Source organism: Rutidosis leptorrhynchoides, chromosome 3 (genome assembly GCF_046630445.1).
Source record: "Rutidosis leptorrhynchoides isolate AG116_Rl617_1_P2 chromosome 3, CSIRO_AGI_Rlap_v1, whole genome shotgun sequence".
Taxonomy (NCBI): domain Eukaryota; kingdom Viridiplantae; phylum Streptophyta; class Magnoliopsida; order Asterales; family Asteraceae; genus Rutidosis; species Rutidosis leptorrhynchoides.
In genome coordinates this window covers 8,731,737-8,747,128 of record NC_092335.1, presented here as the reverse complement: position 1 = coordinate 8,747,128, position 15,392 = coordinate 8,731,737, and the positions used below count along the sequence as shown (strand labels likewise).

Sequence of the window (15,392 nt, the reverse complement as noted above, 5' to 3'; positions counted from 1 at the left end):
GAATTTTAGCCTACAGCAACATTAGTTACGAATTTCTTTGTCTTTCTTCATTGTTTTAGAAGGGTTTAAGCTACAATATCATTCTTGGTTAGTTTTGATCTTAAATTTACTTTATTTGCTTTCAATTTCAATTAAGACAATGTTCATGTTTATTTGTTCTTCTTATTTATTTGTTATTTGCTTTGCCATGAGTAGCTAAATCTTTAGTATTCACTTAGATGCATGAACCTAGGTGATGGATTGCGATCTTTTGGTTAAAAACAATTAATTTTAATTACACAATTTTATGTCTAACAAGGATTCATCGTTATTAAAGCTTGTTGATTGTTAGATCGCAGAAGTTATTGATTAACTAACGACAGTTAAATTGATTAATAGCTTTTACTAGATTATTGAACGTGAATAGTTTAGGAATGCGTGAGATTTTATGAGGGACACCGATAATAAATTTAATCGTATAATGGTTGAGCTTGAAACTAGTTGCGATAATTGTGAGGTTGTAAGAGACACCAAACCAACCTAAGTTAGACTATAATCTTGAGTAATATCATTGTGAATGGATTTAGTAATTATAGGTTAACGACAGTTATACTTAGGTTGCTAGTCTTAAACTGTAGGAATCGACAGATAAATACAGTGTCACATCATTGTAATTGTTTAATTAACGGGTTTAAACAAGCAATCCTAGCCTAGGGAATTGAATCTAAGTGGATACGTTTGTCTCTTATTGAATTAAGTTTAATTATCTTTCGCATTTAATTAGTTTTACAACAAAACTCCCCTTTTAAATCTTAGAATAATTAATAGTTCAAGTTTTCAATTGCCTGCTCTCTGTGGAACGAATTGGTCAAATACTTGTTTAATTACTACACGAACTGGTTATAGTTGTCTGTATTGTGTGATAGTCGATAGGTATTTAGCTAATAATTTAGAGTACGAAATTACACATCAATCCGATTTAATAATCTGGTACGGTTACCGTGAATAACCTTTGCTGAGATAATAATTTCAAGTAAGTGATTGAGCATGATCCGCCATCGGAGATCCTTGATCGTCGGTAGTTAATATGTGACGAATCTATCAGTGAAAGTCTAGGACCGTTCAGGATCGAATATCGGAGAGGTATAGAAACCTTTACCTGAAAATCACCTCTAGCTCGTATATCAAATAATGACCTATCAATGCTATCCTTTCCACGGATTAGTCAAGCCACATCCTTTCCATAACCAACTAGCGTATTATTGTCCCATAAATTAAGAAATGATATAGTTGAATCTTTATAACCCTAAATGCAATCGAGATATTCACGCACTGGAAACCTAAGCGCATAAAATAACTATATTAATCCGTACTCGTAGATCTTAGTGCATTGAATGGCTATGCTATACACGCAGATGCAAATATATACATGATTATCACTCAACATCCTTATATCCTTAATATTATTTACTTTTTAATTTTATACATCAACAACAACAACAAAACCCAATACCACATGAGTGGTGTATGGGGGAGGTGAGATGTAGACAATCCTTCCCCTATCCGAGAATAAAGACAAGTCATTTCTCCACCCAAAGTGAAACACTCTCAAAAGTAGAGAAAGTCATCCCTCTCTCTATTCGACGGATAAAGAGATTGCTTCTGAGAGGACCTCCGGCCTTTAAGTAGGAAAAAGTTTTTTTTTAAAAATAAAAAATAATAAAATAAAAATAAGTAGACACCATGAAAATGGTAGAATCAAGTTTCCATGGGTTTTAAATCCTGCCTGGAATTTAATTTAGGCTCTCAAAGCTCTAGCTAATTTAATTTATACATCATTTTACATATTTAAGCTCTAGCTAATTTATAGGTTTATAAATCATAAGTTCTAGCTTGTATCTTTAAATATAAGCTTTAGCTCTAATTGTCAACTAGTTTCACATACTTTTCCTTCACTTCATAAACATAAACGTAATCCTTACAGCCACGTGCAAGCTTATATATGAGTTTATTAGCTTAGTCGAATTAATTGTAAAGCTTAGATATTCCCTTTTAAATCATGATATTTTTATTTAAATTTGATATTGGTATTTATTAATATTAACTTTGAATTATAAATAAGAAATAAAAAAGATATGATAGAATAACACTAATTATTAACATCTTACTTACGTGTTCATTTATTTTAAAGATAAAGTAATTAAATAACAATAACAATTAACATTAACATTAACATTAACAATGACAATAATAATAAAATAACAATAACAATAACAATACAAATTAAATTAAGTAATTATTTATATGATTAAATTAAGACAAAGAAATGTAAGAAAGTCGTTACCCAGACACGATATTTGTGATATATTCAAGTCAACCCTTAAGACATGTATATCTTGTAACGAATTTACCCCAAATATCAGCCGAACCTTTTGATCTTTCAATTCTCCCATTTCCACAATTTCTCCATTATTCCGGTTCTTCCCCAATTTCACATCTCATAAATAAATTAAATTAAATGAATGGAATCAAATTCACATAATAATTCAAACCAAAACATGTTTAGATCGGTGAGCACAAGCCGAGTTTCCGACGATACGTATTACAGCATCTACAGTCATTCCCCAACATCAAAGGCGGTTTCTCCGGCTCTTAGAGCATTAGCTTTAGAAGCCAATGAATTACCACAATATGAAACGTCGTCGTTTCCTTCAACGCCTAAAAAGGATAAGTTAGGTCGCCCTCGATTCTCAGAGAAAGCCGTTCATCTTATCCCTCTTGTTCTCCTCTTTTGCGCCCTCGTTCTTTGGGCCTTTTCAAATCCAGGTGAATTTCCTCCCAATTGTCTAGCAATTGTAATCATATTTTTATAAAATTGCTTATAATTTGTACGGAGTAATTAATTATGTTGATTTGATATATTAATTAATTTGTGCAGATATTAATATGCCTATAAGGAATGATACGATTGGTGTAAAAATACAACAGAAAGTGGTGGAACAAAATGTTGATGATAAATCTAATTTGATTCGAATAGAAAGTTCACAAGGGGATGCTGATTTTGGGATATCTAAACAGAAAGAAGGTAAAAAGCTTGCAACGAGTATGGGAAATTAGCTAGTATGAATTAAGTTATAATTTTTTATTCATTTTATTTAAAAAAAATTAATCAATTTATCAATTTAATTGTTCACGATTAACTTCTTTTCTTGATTCAATTGTACGATGGTGTTTGTGAGATTTGTTGTGGTATACAGTATGTTTTATAGCTTTTTGTCGTTAAATTTCGTTATATTTTCGATATCAATATCAATGGTGATAATGGGGTGTTTGGAATGGTGATTGGAGGAAGTTATTTGTTTATTTTGTTAGCAAAACTTAAATAATACCGAGTAAAATGTAAAAAAAAAAAATTGACTAAAAATAGTAATCTTCATATAGTCACAAAGTAATGCATAGTCCAAAATGTCAAATGTCTCAAATATGCTTGATTAGATCATCATCATCGTTAAGTTGGTCGTCCCCGCCCTATCCATTATCTCTCTTGCGATAATGTTTTAATCTCGTCCTATAATTCTTATACGTTAAAGACGATTTTCTATGTCCTCGCAATTAATCTTTCCTCTTACTTACATAGTGCAAATTTATTATCTTCTTAAATCATAGTATTATGCAATATGCAATATGCAATATGACATAACATTTCATTACTCTTTGTATCCGGTTTATTGACATAGTGTGTGCAACAAATCTTAAAATATAAACCTGACCTTTAAGAACCTCAAATGCCCTCTCTATGTCCTTTCAGAGACTAGCATGAAATCTGGTGAACATAATCCTTGGCTCATATGTGGAATACGACATTCCTTTAATAAGTGTCACTTACATGGGATATATATCGTCGACATTGTAGTAACATTTGGTGTACTAGATGATCATTTAACTCATTCAAAGCAACGGGACAATTCCCTCACTCTCAAACATACAATTGATACTCCCGAGCATACCTTTAAAACCATGTTTCTCCTCGCATGCTCTATATAATCGTGAAACATCATGTGCAATGAGAGTTCTCATCTACTCACTTTTGTATAAAATGATGACCCATTTGTAAATGTGGTCAGACATAGTATTGATATTGCCCCACTCATTTATAAATATCCATCGAACATATTGGCGGCGGTTCCATACAACAATTGACTGTAGAGTCGAAGTACATTCTTGTAAAGTAGTAAATGTCCTACCGATGGCATCATACGTTTCGTAAAATAACTAAAATGCTCGTGAATATCATTACTAGTGATTTATACCTTTCGATATTCAGAGGAATAATTGACATCGTATCCGAAAATGCCTTTTAAATTTCTTTGACATATACTTTGGCGTCTCACAAAAATAATCATCCAACAATCGTTGCGCGGCCACCTCACGATCTCTCGGAATGTAACCTCGAACTCTTGAAATACGCGGCTCGGACTCGAAACCAAACTCTTCAACAGTTAGAAAGCCTTTGTCAAACGACTATATTGACACGTCGCGTGACCCTTTCTTCCGTCAATTGTTCAACTGACGCCTCCAGAGCGTCGGGGGCGTCACCGTGTGCCAACATGTTTAACGGAGCCGATTTAATGCGGGATTAATTTCAGTCTAATACATATAAAATTAGGTGCACGTCATCATATGCCTTCGTCAATATTTGACCCAGTCCGAATGAAGCTGAACATTTGATGAAATTTTGCAACGATTGATTACATCATTTTTCTAGCCGATTAAAAATCTCCAAATAATGCGAGTAACCAACTAATGCATTATCTAATTGTATTGTCACTTGGTGATTTTTTAACATAAGATAATTTTAATGTAACCTAGTTTTTAACTATAATTCTTAGAGTACCTGTAGTACTGCCGTCAAGGAGTCAATCTACAAGTTTCCCTTCAAGTCAATCGGATGACTTAGCCACTTAGGTCACCCCACACCTCACTCAAGTCAATTATGTTTGTTTTGACTTTTAATGGGTTGTTCATATATTTTGATGTGACTAAGACTAAAACTAATGTAGCATCAATTTTGATCCGTCATCCCACTTGGCAACGTGTTTGACGTCCTTGACGCCTCTAACGCGGCGTCAAAATTTGACGCCCGGGGCGTCAGTCGGATATTTGACAGAAGTGTTAAATTTGTTTCAGCCAATCAGATTTCGCCACATATTTTTATATATTATTAATTAATATATTTTATACCCAACTACCAATAATATTTTACCACATCACTTATTCACAAATTTAACTCTCAAATTTGACACTCTCCTTTATTTAACTTCATCTCTTGACCTTACCACATCACCAAAAAGTACATCACTTGCCTTTGACGTCACCATCACGGTTAGAAACAGTCTAACATAAAATTGACACACCTCTTATCCTATACTTTATGATACAATTACTCAATGTATAAGAAAAACGTGCTCTATATCTATATATCGATATTTAGTTTAATCAAATTGATCAAGTCGGTTTAACATGGCCTCAAAGCCACTACGTACTTGTAGTTTAGATTTTGCTAGGTTAGAAATTCGATTCATGAGGATTTGCAAAACAATCATTAAACATTAAACATAAAAAGTTGTAAGGTTTTTCCTGTTCGGGTTATTCGGGAAGGGCGAGTCATCCGACCTCATACTCTAGTGTACGCAACTCATCAAGAATATTCTTTGACTGTTTCAAACCCTTCTATGTCCACCCCAAAATTCGAACCTGTTGAAAGATTAAAAGTAAACATTACTCGTTATTGTTTAGGATTTTGTATGGTGTGTTGCTTGGATTAAGGGTTGTTTGACGGGTTATACTTGTTTATTACTCGTATTAAGTTTGGGTTTAGAATTTATACTTCTCATACATGTCTTTTTTTTAGGGTGTGTTTGGATGACACAAAATAGAGCTTATATGAGCTTAAAAAAGTAGAGTTTATGATTTTGAGTAGCTTATGATTTTTAAGCTTTGTTTGGTACACAAAAAAGTAGAGCTTATTGTAGATTTTTAAGCTCCAGCTACAGCTTTCAGCTCTAACTCCAACTAATTATACCAAATACACCTTTATTCTTTACTTCAGGTTTAGTTTTGTTTTGTGGGTGTTGTTCTTAGGTTTGTTTTCATAGTTTGTGTGATGTGATGTGTTGCTTGTAATAAGGTTCTTTGGCGTCATTGCAATTGCTATTTACTAGGTTGTTCGATGTAATCGTATATACTAGCTTCTTATTTGCTAGCAACTAAGGTTGTTTATTCTCCTTATATTGACAAGATTCTTGCTAGTTTTTTCTTTAATTATAAATGTTTTGCCTTTAAAAAAATTACTCCCTAGTCCCTATTATATATTGGGTTACCTAATTATTTAATATTTATCCAATTGAGCTTAATATTTTTTTACTTGTACAAAATAGCAAGCCCAAAAATAATTACAATAACACACTTTTACAGTTGATAACGGCAAATTTGAAGTTTGATTGATTAAAGGACGACTCTAGCAAGAAGCTAGGGCGAAAAGATTACATACAAATAAATGGCTTCAGAATGGTCTTGCGAGTCCCTCCAGACGCCCTTGCGATTCTCGCCCACCATGTTCATCCTGTTGCGGAATCCTAATCCCCAAACGGATCCACTCAAGCAACTATCGATCTTGTGAAATTTTGGATCCTTTTTAAAACCCTAGAACGATTCAATGCCAAAGCGACCTCGAAATCAAGTAAGTATTCTCCCTCTAGTTAATTAATTTCTATCATATATAATTTTTGACGTTTTCAACCTATAAATCATATTTTACGGAATTGCATATAGAATCACCATATATTGCGAATTTCGATACTGCTAAATCGATATAGAAACTAATGACTTAAGTCGCTAAGTGTCTTCTAATTCTTCTTAAAAGTTCATTACCAGTTATTTCATTACAAAGTCTCTGTTTTATACTTTTTACATCAATAATATTCTACACGTTCTTGTTACTGTTCAACGATGACATTTTGAAACTTCAACAGGTTGATAACTTTATTTGTTGGCATAAACTGTTATGTCTATTTTACTTATATGATGTTCTCAAAACATTAAATCTGCAGTTTTGCTGCATCATTTGTTTCTATATTTATTTCATTTCCATTCCTTCCAAAAATGACAATTGAATCCTTGTCATTGGTTGACTATTTGGTTCTCTTAAATCTCAATTATCTTTGTAACGCCTTCGCCAATTTAATTCAACATTGTATCATTTTGGTGAGACGCTACATACCTCTTAGATGGTCTTCACTTTTGCAACAGATAGTTCATCGTCCGCGCTGAACAGTAATCTTGCGACTAGAGTTGAATGATTGACATTTTGTAGTACTTGAATTTACAATGCTGTAATTTAGATTACCAATTGTAATAACGTGTTACTGCTATGCAAAGCTGAGGGACTTGTTGATTATAGGATTGTGTCAGTTTGTGCAATTTTGCTTATAGTTGATGTTTTAGGTCTTACATATCCAAGATGCATTATGTAATCCCTTCTATTCTAGTGTGTTAACTATACTCTAGGGAGATTAAGTTGGTAATTATTTAATGTTTTGGGTTTATAGTTGCATTATTTATTAGTTTGAGGTTTGGGTTGTATCTGCGTAAGATGTAAGGGGGTAAGTTGAAACTTGTTCGGATATAAATATGACGTTTTAGGTATCAAACATTGTAACCCTAAATTATATAATTGGGTGGAAGAATTAGGGTTGACGGCGTATCCATTGAGGATATCCGATGGTGATGCCGATGAGCGAATTAAGGTATAGCTTATTCTTTTGATAAGTACTATTCGAGACGATCTACACTCTTCTTTTCGTTGACGTGTTTCTCATTTAATTGTAATTTGGTATTTGGTATGTAAATTCTAGTTAAATTCACACATAAGTCTTCTATTTATAATATGGTAGGTTTATAGATCTTAGCATCTATCATATACATTCCTTAAAATTCCATAAGATTAATAACAGTTCTATAGGTACGATAGAAGAGCGGTTGCTATAGTTATTTAATAGATCAATATTGGGGATCACATTAGTTTTGTATTAATTACTCATGGTGTTTATTATGAGACCAGGTAGACCCTAATTTACATTCTAAATTGGTAATAGTCTTGAAATCATCACAAGATTGGTCCTGATATCCTCACAAGAGGGCTTATGCTCAAACCTCACTATCAACATATTTCGGGGTGGCTAGGGAAATGTTCGGAAACAGTCTATAGATAACTCATTTAGGCCACATACATACAAGTATAAATTCTCAACCTCCCCGGGTAGTCTGGACTGGAAAAACCTTATATGTTTACCCGTTTACAGACCCCCTCGGAAGTCCTCGTGTTGCACGCTAAAGAATGGGTCGTAAACGTTCACGAGATAACCGGGTTAGGTCTCCAGTTAGGTCGCGTACATCTGATTAAAAAATCTCGCCCTTCATGAAGAAACTAATGCAATTTTTATTGTTTTAACTTATTGTTTTAATAACTGTATCAATTTTCACACATGAATTAAAAACATCCTGTGGGAAACTAATGCAATATTTATTGTCAATCTAATTGTGTTGATTCTTGATATATGGAACCGTGAAGAAACTGTCTAACTTTCTATTTGAATATGTCATCTTAAATGCTTGTGGATATATGAATTATATTTTTATTGTTTGTTATAGTGTTCTTACAGTGTGAATATTTTAACTTAGCGTAGTTTTTAAACTCAGCCCGTTATCCTTTTTTTTTTTTGCAATTTAATACGAACTTTTCAGATCCATTCAGTGTTACTCTACCCAAGTTGACCTTTGTTATGCTTTATTAGTTATTATATTCTTTATGTTTTGAAATTTTATTTTGAGTTGTTAAGGTGGTATAATACCACTATTATTATGTCTTCAAGTTCTTATCGGTTGGGTTTATACTAGATTTTTGTTTCATTCATCACATTAAAAATTAGATATTTCTTAGAAAAAATGTCCCACATGAATTTTATTGGTGTAGGTGAATATGTTCATATTTTTTTTGTCCAACGAGTTTTTTTGATTAATATCATTTTGGAAAAATGATCGGATATATTTGAAAAATGAGACAGTAAGAAATTTGGTATTGGACCTTTGAACTATTTGAACTCGTGGAACATATTGAGTTTGGAATTATTGTAAAATCTTACAGGTGATTTTGATATTTTTGACACAAGTTTTATATTAATACATGGTTGCATGTGTTCTAACAACGTTTATGCGATCTGGCTTTTGTAACACCCCACTATCAACCACCCATGGTTCATTGGGGGCGCGGTGCTAATATGCATGATGTCATGGTGTGATGTGTCTGGCCTTGTCATATATCTTTTTGTAATAATATGCAAATATATTTATTTTGTTTGTAGGAGCTTTGTACGATTCACCCCTTTGACTATTTGGGATCATTACTTGGAAATGTAATAATTGTTTTCATCATTCAAACATTGTTATTGAAACTTTTGACTGCCCAATATAACTTTGGAAGTATTTGAACATCTCTTCTAAAACTTATATGTTTCATTGTTTGCTTTCACACCACTGTGATAAAATTTTTATTAGTTTTGTTCTCCCAATTTTTTCGTAAACTTCATGTAGTTACCAAAAAACTTGGGTCAACAATAATTATTTTTCTTTTTTTCTTTTTTTTTTAATTGAAGTTGCAATTCTGTATTTGTTTTGTAGCCACTCCAGAGACCCAGAACTCGGGGTCTCTCTTTCGGAGGAAGAAAAAGCTGCAGCCGAAGAAAGCCTCACAGCCTATTGTGAAGCTGTTGAATTTTACAACTTTCTAGGACATCGTGCTACTGAGAAAGTTAGTTACTTCTTTTGTATGCTTCTTTATTTTTTTTTTATTGTATATCAGCTTTTAGGGTATGATTGATGTATTAATGTCGTATTATAACTTAATCTTTGCTGGTTCTCAGTTACTTAATCTTTGCTGGTTCTCAGTTTATCGTATATGTATTGTGTAATCATGCATGATGCATGTGACAAGGGTTATAATCCTTTCGATGATATCTCTATGCTCAGTTTTTACTATTTACCTGACTGATGATATGATTTTCATGCAGCCACGTTTTTTAAAGAGAAATTTGTGCTACAAAATACAAGAGAAGCACAAAAGAAGGTGAGATACTACACACTCGCAGCTGTGTACTCAATAACTGATATTTGCTCATTATTACTATGCGTTATTATGTTTTTTTTACATAAAACTTTTTGACATCCATTGAAGGTGTTCACTTTTATCATTTGGCTGTGAAATATTTTGCATAATGTCTTAATAAAGGTTTTTTTTGGTTATTTACTTTTTCAGCTTAAAATAATATTTGCTTGTAAGTAGATATCTGAGTAATATATGGTTGACACCTGTCTTCTGTTGATTTCAGGTTACAACTATCAGTATCTATTCCAAACGGATTGAAAGCTCGGAGTCTTTCTCCGTTTTACGTCTTGTTGGCCAAACCAATCTCTACTTCAAATGGAGAGGTCCTTGTTTAGAAATAAATATCGTTTATTTATTTCACTTTCTTATATGTATTATGCTCCACTGATATCTCTAATGCGATGTGCTCAACGTTTTTATTCTTCCTTATTTCTAGACCCTGCACTCTAGCTCTTATCGATTCAAAAGAGCTTTAAGATTGATTGTTGTTGATGAAGATCTGACATCAACTTCAGCTGCAGTAAATTTTATTCTTCCCGAGTTCAATATATTATCCAGACAAATCACATCCGGCTCCATTGTTATCTTGTTGTTGAGCTTTGGTATGTCAAGTTTTAATAATGTTTACATATGTTCAGAGAAATAATTGTTTGTTATCAGTTATAATGTCTATGAAAAATTTGCAGCCGACATTACCTTCTCTAACGAAATGTGGTTGGTCGATGACGGTAAGCTTTTGACATGTAAGATACATTTCATATAATTGTTTACATGCATGTTATTTATGATGTTCTATTTCTTGCCAGTATTTGAGGGACAGTGTTTAATGGGGAAGATGTCACTTGATTTTCTTCTTATGTCAACGGAAATTTCTCAAAATTTAAGTAGAGGAAAGAGAGTTGGGACAATTTCAGATGATAGCTTGTCTTCCTACACGATGGTAAGCTTTTGAGTGTTTTAAAATTTTTAGTTTGTTATTTCAGCAAATTTTTAGTTTGTTTAAGAAAGTTTAAGATTTTGTCTTGTTTATGTTCATATTATTTTATGAGTAATGAAACGAATTTGCAGAGTTGTTCTGGCAAGGAGAGACGTATATCTTTTTGTTTACCACATGAGTTTAGAGCTAAGGTATGTCTCATATTAACACATACTTTATTGGTTGAGATTTGTGAACTTATTATATACCGATTGTGATCTTACTGGGATGATGTCATTTTATGGTTACTGCAGAATAATACATTGCAGCAACTACCAGTTATTTGTACAGCGGAAGAGCTTGGAGCGAAAGATATAACGCCTTATGAATTGAATGGATTCAACAATCTTTCGAGTACTGTATCTCCTTATGTTTTGAGGTAGTCAACCTCGATACTATGTTTGTTTAATCTTCTTATCTTTTGTTAATGCATAATTATGTTGACATACATATTTGTGTAGCTTTTGGAAGTGTGACTAAGCTTAGACATGTTTTTGTTGCCAGGTTAAGAGCTGGAAATGTTATTTTCAATTATAAATATTTTAACAATACGATGCAGAGGAGTGAAGGTATTGAATGTTTCAAGTTTTAACTTTTGCTATAATGGTAGTTTTGTGCTGACGTGTCATTATTTGCCACTTGTATCTGCTAAATACAACTTTGTTGACTCCTCTGCGTTTGGATCTTAGTGTTCCCACTTTCATGACTGACTTATTGTTCCTAAATATGGTAGTTATGGAAGATTTTACATGTCCATTTTGCTTGATGAAGTGTGGAAGTTTTGAAGTACATACCTTTATTTTAAGACCCTGTTATATATCATCATATATACATTTATTATTATGCTTATAGTTATAGTTATAGTTATTTGTCATAGGGTACATGATCTTGATATGGTTATACATGATCTTGATATGGTTATCTTAATGTCTTTCAGGGTCTGCAATGTCACTTGATGGCATCGCATGATCTACTCCGCTTTGATTTTACGGTGTGTAAATTTTTATGATTCTGTTAAAGTTTATGGCATCTGTATTCAATTAGAGTATTTATTACTATTATAACTTTATTATTTTAATTATTATATTAGATATTAGATGAATGAAGATTATCAAGCTGTGGATGTATCATATGTCACCGAGACATACTTATATGAGGTTGTGAATTGTTACCGTACGGAGATTTTTTGTATACTGATTGTATTAAATGTATTATTATCACTTTTCATAGCACTTTTTTCTCCTTTAAAAAATGTTCCTCAGAATTTTGGTATCAGCATCAATGAAAGGGAGAGTTACTCCTTTCGGTAAGTTTTGACACAGTTATTATTTTTTTTTTTTTTTATTTTCAACAAAACTGAATACTAACTAAAATGGCTGTACAAAACACAGGAAACCAACTAGTAAACGTCAAAATGCAAATAAAGAAGCTCAACTTGTGCAAACTTCTGATATGCCTGCAACTCTCGGTGACTCAAGAGGCAAGTTCGGTTAGACAAACAATATATCTGTATATATAGTTCCTAACGTAGCACACTTATTTTCAAAAATTATTATTTTTATTCTCTTTTTGGAATTACAGGCGTGTCTGAGCATGTGGAGTGTGATTTGTCTGGTGCTAATGCAACACCTGTGTCTAATCATTCCGCTATTACACTTCGTAGACCACAATCTGCAAAGACTAGAAGAAAGCGATCAAATAAACAATACAGTCATAGCAACAAGTATGTTTTTGTATTAATCTCCATTCGTTCTTCTATTGGAAGCTAAAACTGATACTTGTTATTTAACTAACTTACCAGGGTCTCTTCTCTACTGCAGCCAATTGCTGAATCGAACGTTTTATCACTCACAGACAGCTCAGGTTACCGCTCTTTCCTGTATTACATATGTTTCAAGTTGCTTGTTGATGATGCACATATTTACCACGCATCAAATAAACCTTATTTTTTTATCCGTTTACCAAATTACCAAATAAAACACCAAAAAGATATAGGATGCAAGTCATAATTGGCTGAAAGAAAGGCAGTTAACGCAGACTGCCTACACGGCTTCCGTATGAAGGAAGAAAAGGCAAGCTATGAAGAATTGTACACCGTGAGAAGGGACCAAACTATGCCTAACTTATAAACTCTTCTGACAAATATGTAGGATACTGCGTATCCGGCACACGGTCCCTGAACAAGCGACAAACGAACCATCTGACAAATACGCAGGATTCCCTGTAGCCTGCACCCGGATCCCGTGAGCAAACAACATACAAATCGCCCACCACGAGAAGGAACCAAAACTTATTTACATAGAACCATATTCCTAACGAGGAATATGCAACACCTTGTAAACTGCACGTGGGCAACGGGGAGAAGTCGAAAAGATCGTCCGTATACAAGATCCCGTGAAGAAACACTTGATAAACTCTCAAAAGCTGTATTCACACATAAAACCCTTCGTTCACCGTGTAGGTCACCTTGTAACCTACACGTAGACGGCAGAGAGTATCTGGGCCATGACACACGAATGGCATTTCTATGACACGTCAGCTTGTGGTCCCACAAAGAGTTTGTTACGCAGGTTTGTTACAACCATGAAAGGGACATAAGCCACGTCACCATTCTCTCTAACAAACTCCTGACATCTTAAATACACCCCATGGGTCATTCATTACACATTTACACACGATAATCATTCTGATTGAACTCCGGTCCTCACCGGATTCAATCTCCTCTAGATATTAACTCATTCAATTCAATTGGGTGACTCATTCAATTCAATTGGGTGAGTTAATCCAATTAAGTTGTTTTACACCCTCGTGAATCCCAATTTTGATCGGCTTTGCACGATTGCCGGAGCTAAAACAACTTATCACACACTTTTTTCCTAATTAAGCACTCAAACTAAAACGTGGTCAGTTTACGTTTGATCACTTGTGTAAGAAGTTACCACTGTAGAAATGAGTATGGAACTGTTTTTAAACTCTTTTAACTTTTAGCCAATGACGTCAACTGAAGTGTTTGCTGACGAAGACAGTGAAGACGAAATAGATCACGATATCGTAGATATCGAAGACCAAATGGTAAGGTTATTTTTTTCTGTAATTTTCAATCCCTGATATAAAGTGACAATCATCAGCGTTTACTTCATAATTCTTCAGATGCTGAATGACTTTGTGGATGTCACCAGATATGAAAGCAATTTATGCATCTATGGAACTCGTTTATTAGAAGACAACGGTATATGCGTTGTACAGAACACTGCGCAATACATGTGTAGCTTAGATGGTTTGTTTTTTTTTTTTTTTTTTTTTTTTTTTTTTTTTTTTTTTTTTTTTTTTTTTTCAACTTCAAACTTGTTTGTGATGATAATACCAGCGTGTTGGCCAATGGACATATCCCTTGGGCATGTGTGGCATTTTCGATCCAGCATCGAGAACACTTCGCCAAGTCTCCAGATTTAATCTGGTACCTTTTTGTTTTTCTGCATATCATTACATTGTGTTACTCATCTATATATACATATTCAACTGCAATTAAGCTGTATATTTATATTTGTTTTGCTTTGTGTGTTTCTTAGAATGCAAAACTTATGATTTGGCAGGTGTTGGATCCTCTTCATGATAAAATTGTATGATCGGGGACTTGTCGACGCCAAGACGGTCGACAAATGCAAGGTGATAATAGATGCATACAAAATAGATGCTAATAGTCAAATGTGAGTGTAATGCAGAATTGTTGTTATATATAGTCACAAATTATGTCTAACATGTGCAAAGACAAGCACCTGAAACTGAGTTATTTAAGTTGCATGAATTACATACAATCATAGGATAGTCTCTCATGTTATGGTTACTGAAGAGTCGTAAGTTTTTAGGTGTGAAACGAGAAGGTAAACATTTTTTAGGAGTGCATGGTACAACTTGTTTTTTAATGGACTTAGTATTGTTTTGATCGAGATCGAGATTAAACACAACACATGGGGACAAAGTGTGCTTTTGAAAAACAGATTCTGCTTTGAAGATTCATCCATATCCATCTTCAAGTTTCTAATATCATGATCTTTTGTTAAAGTTTGATATGATAACTCACTCAAAATCTTTCCAGATGTTTTCAATTCCGATTGCAGCTCCAGCTAAAATAGTTGTAATAGTTCCTCACATATTGTTTTTTATCACTATAAGGGAAAAACCATTAAACACGAGGTTCAAAACACAAGTACATATATA

General features: G+C 33.4%; 1 protein-coding gene and 1 pseudogene across 1 annotated transcript; both read left to right on the top strand.

The window, feature by feature from the left end:
* Window positions 1–2,355: 2,355 nt before the first annotated feature.
* Window positions 2,356–3,263, top strand: LOC139895701 (uncharacterized). The gene is made up of 2 exons (XM_071878243.1): window positions 2,356–2,805; window positions 2,918–3,263. Exons 1-2 carry the CDS (start codon window positions 2,502–2,504, stop codon window positions 3,094–3,096), a joined length of 483 nt encoding a protein of 160 aa, XP_071734344.1. The 5' UTR covers window positions 2,356–2,501; the 3' UTR covers window positions 3,097–3,263.
* Window positions 3,264–9,220: 5,957 nt separating this feature from the next.
* On the top strand, window positions 9,221–15,187 carry LOC139899650 (polycomb group protein EMBRYONIC FLOWER 2-like; annotated as a pseudogene).
* The last annotated feature ends 205 nt before the right edge of the window (window positions 15,188–15,392 follow it).

Coding starts and splice junctions, on each gene's coding strand:
- LOC139895701 (XM_071878243.1), top strand. CDS start 2,502: ATGGAATCAAATTCACATAATAATTCAAACCAAAACATGTTTAGATCG. Junction 2,806..2,917: donor TTGGGCCTTTTCAAATCCAG/GTGAATTTCCTC, acceptor TAATTTGTGCAG/ATATTAATATGCCTATAAGG.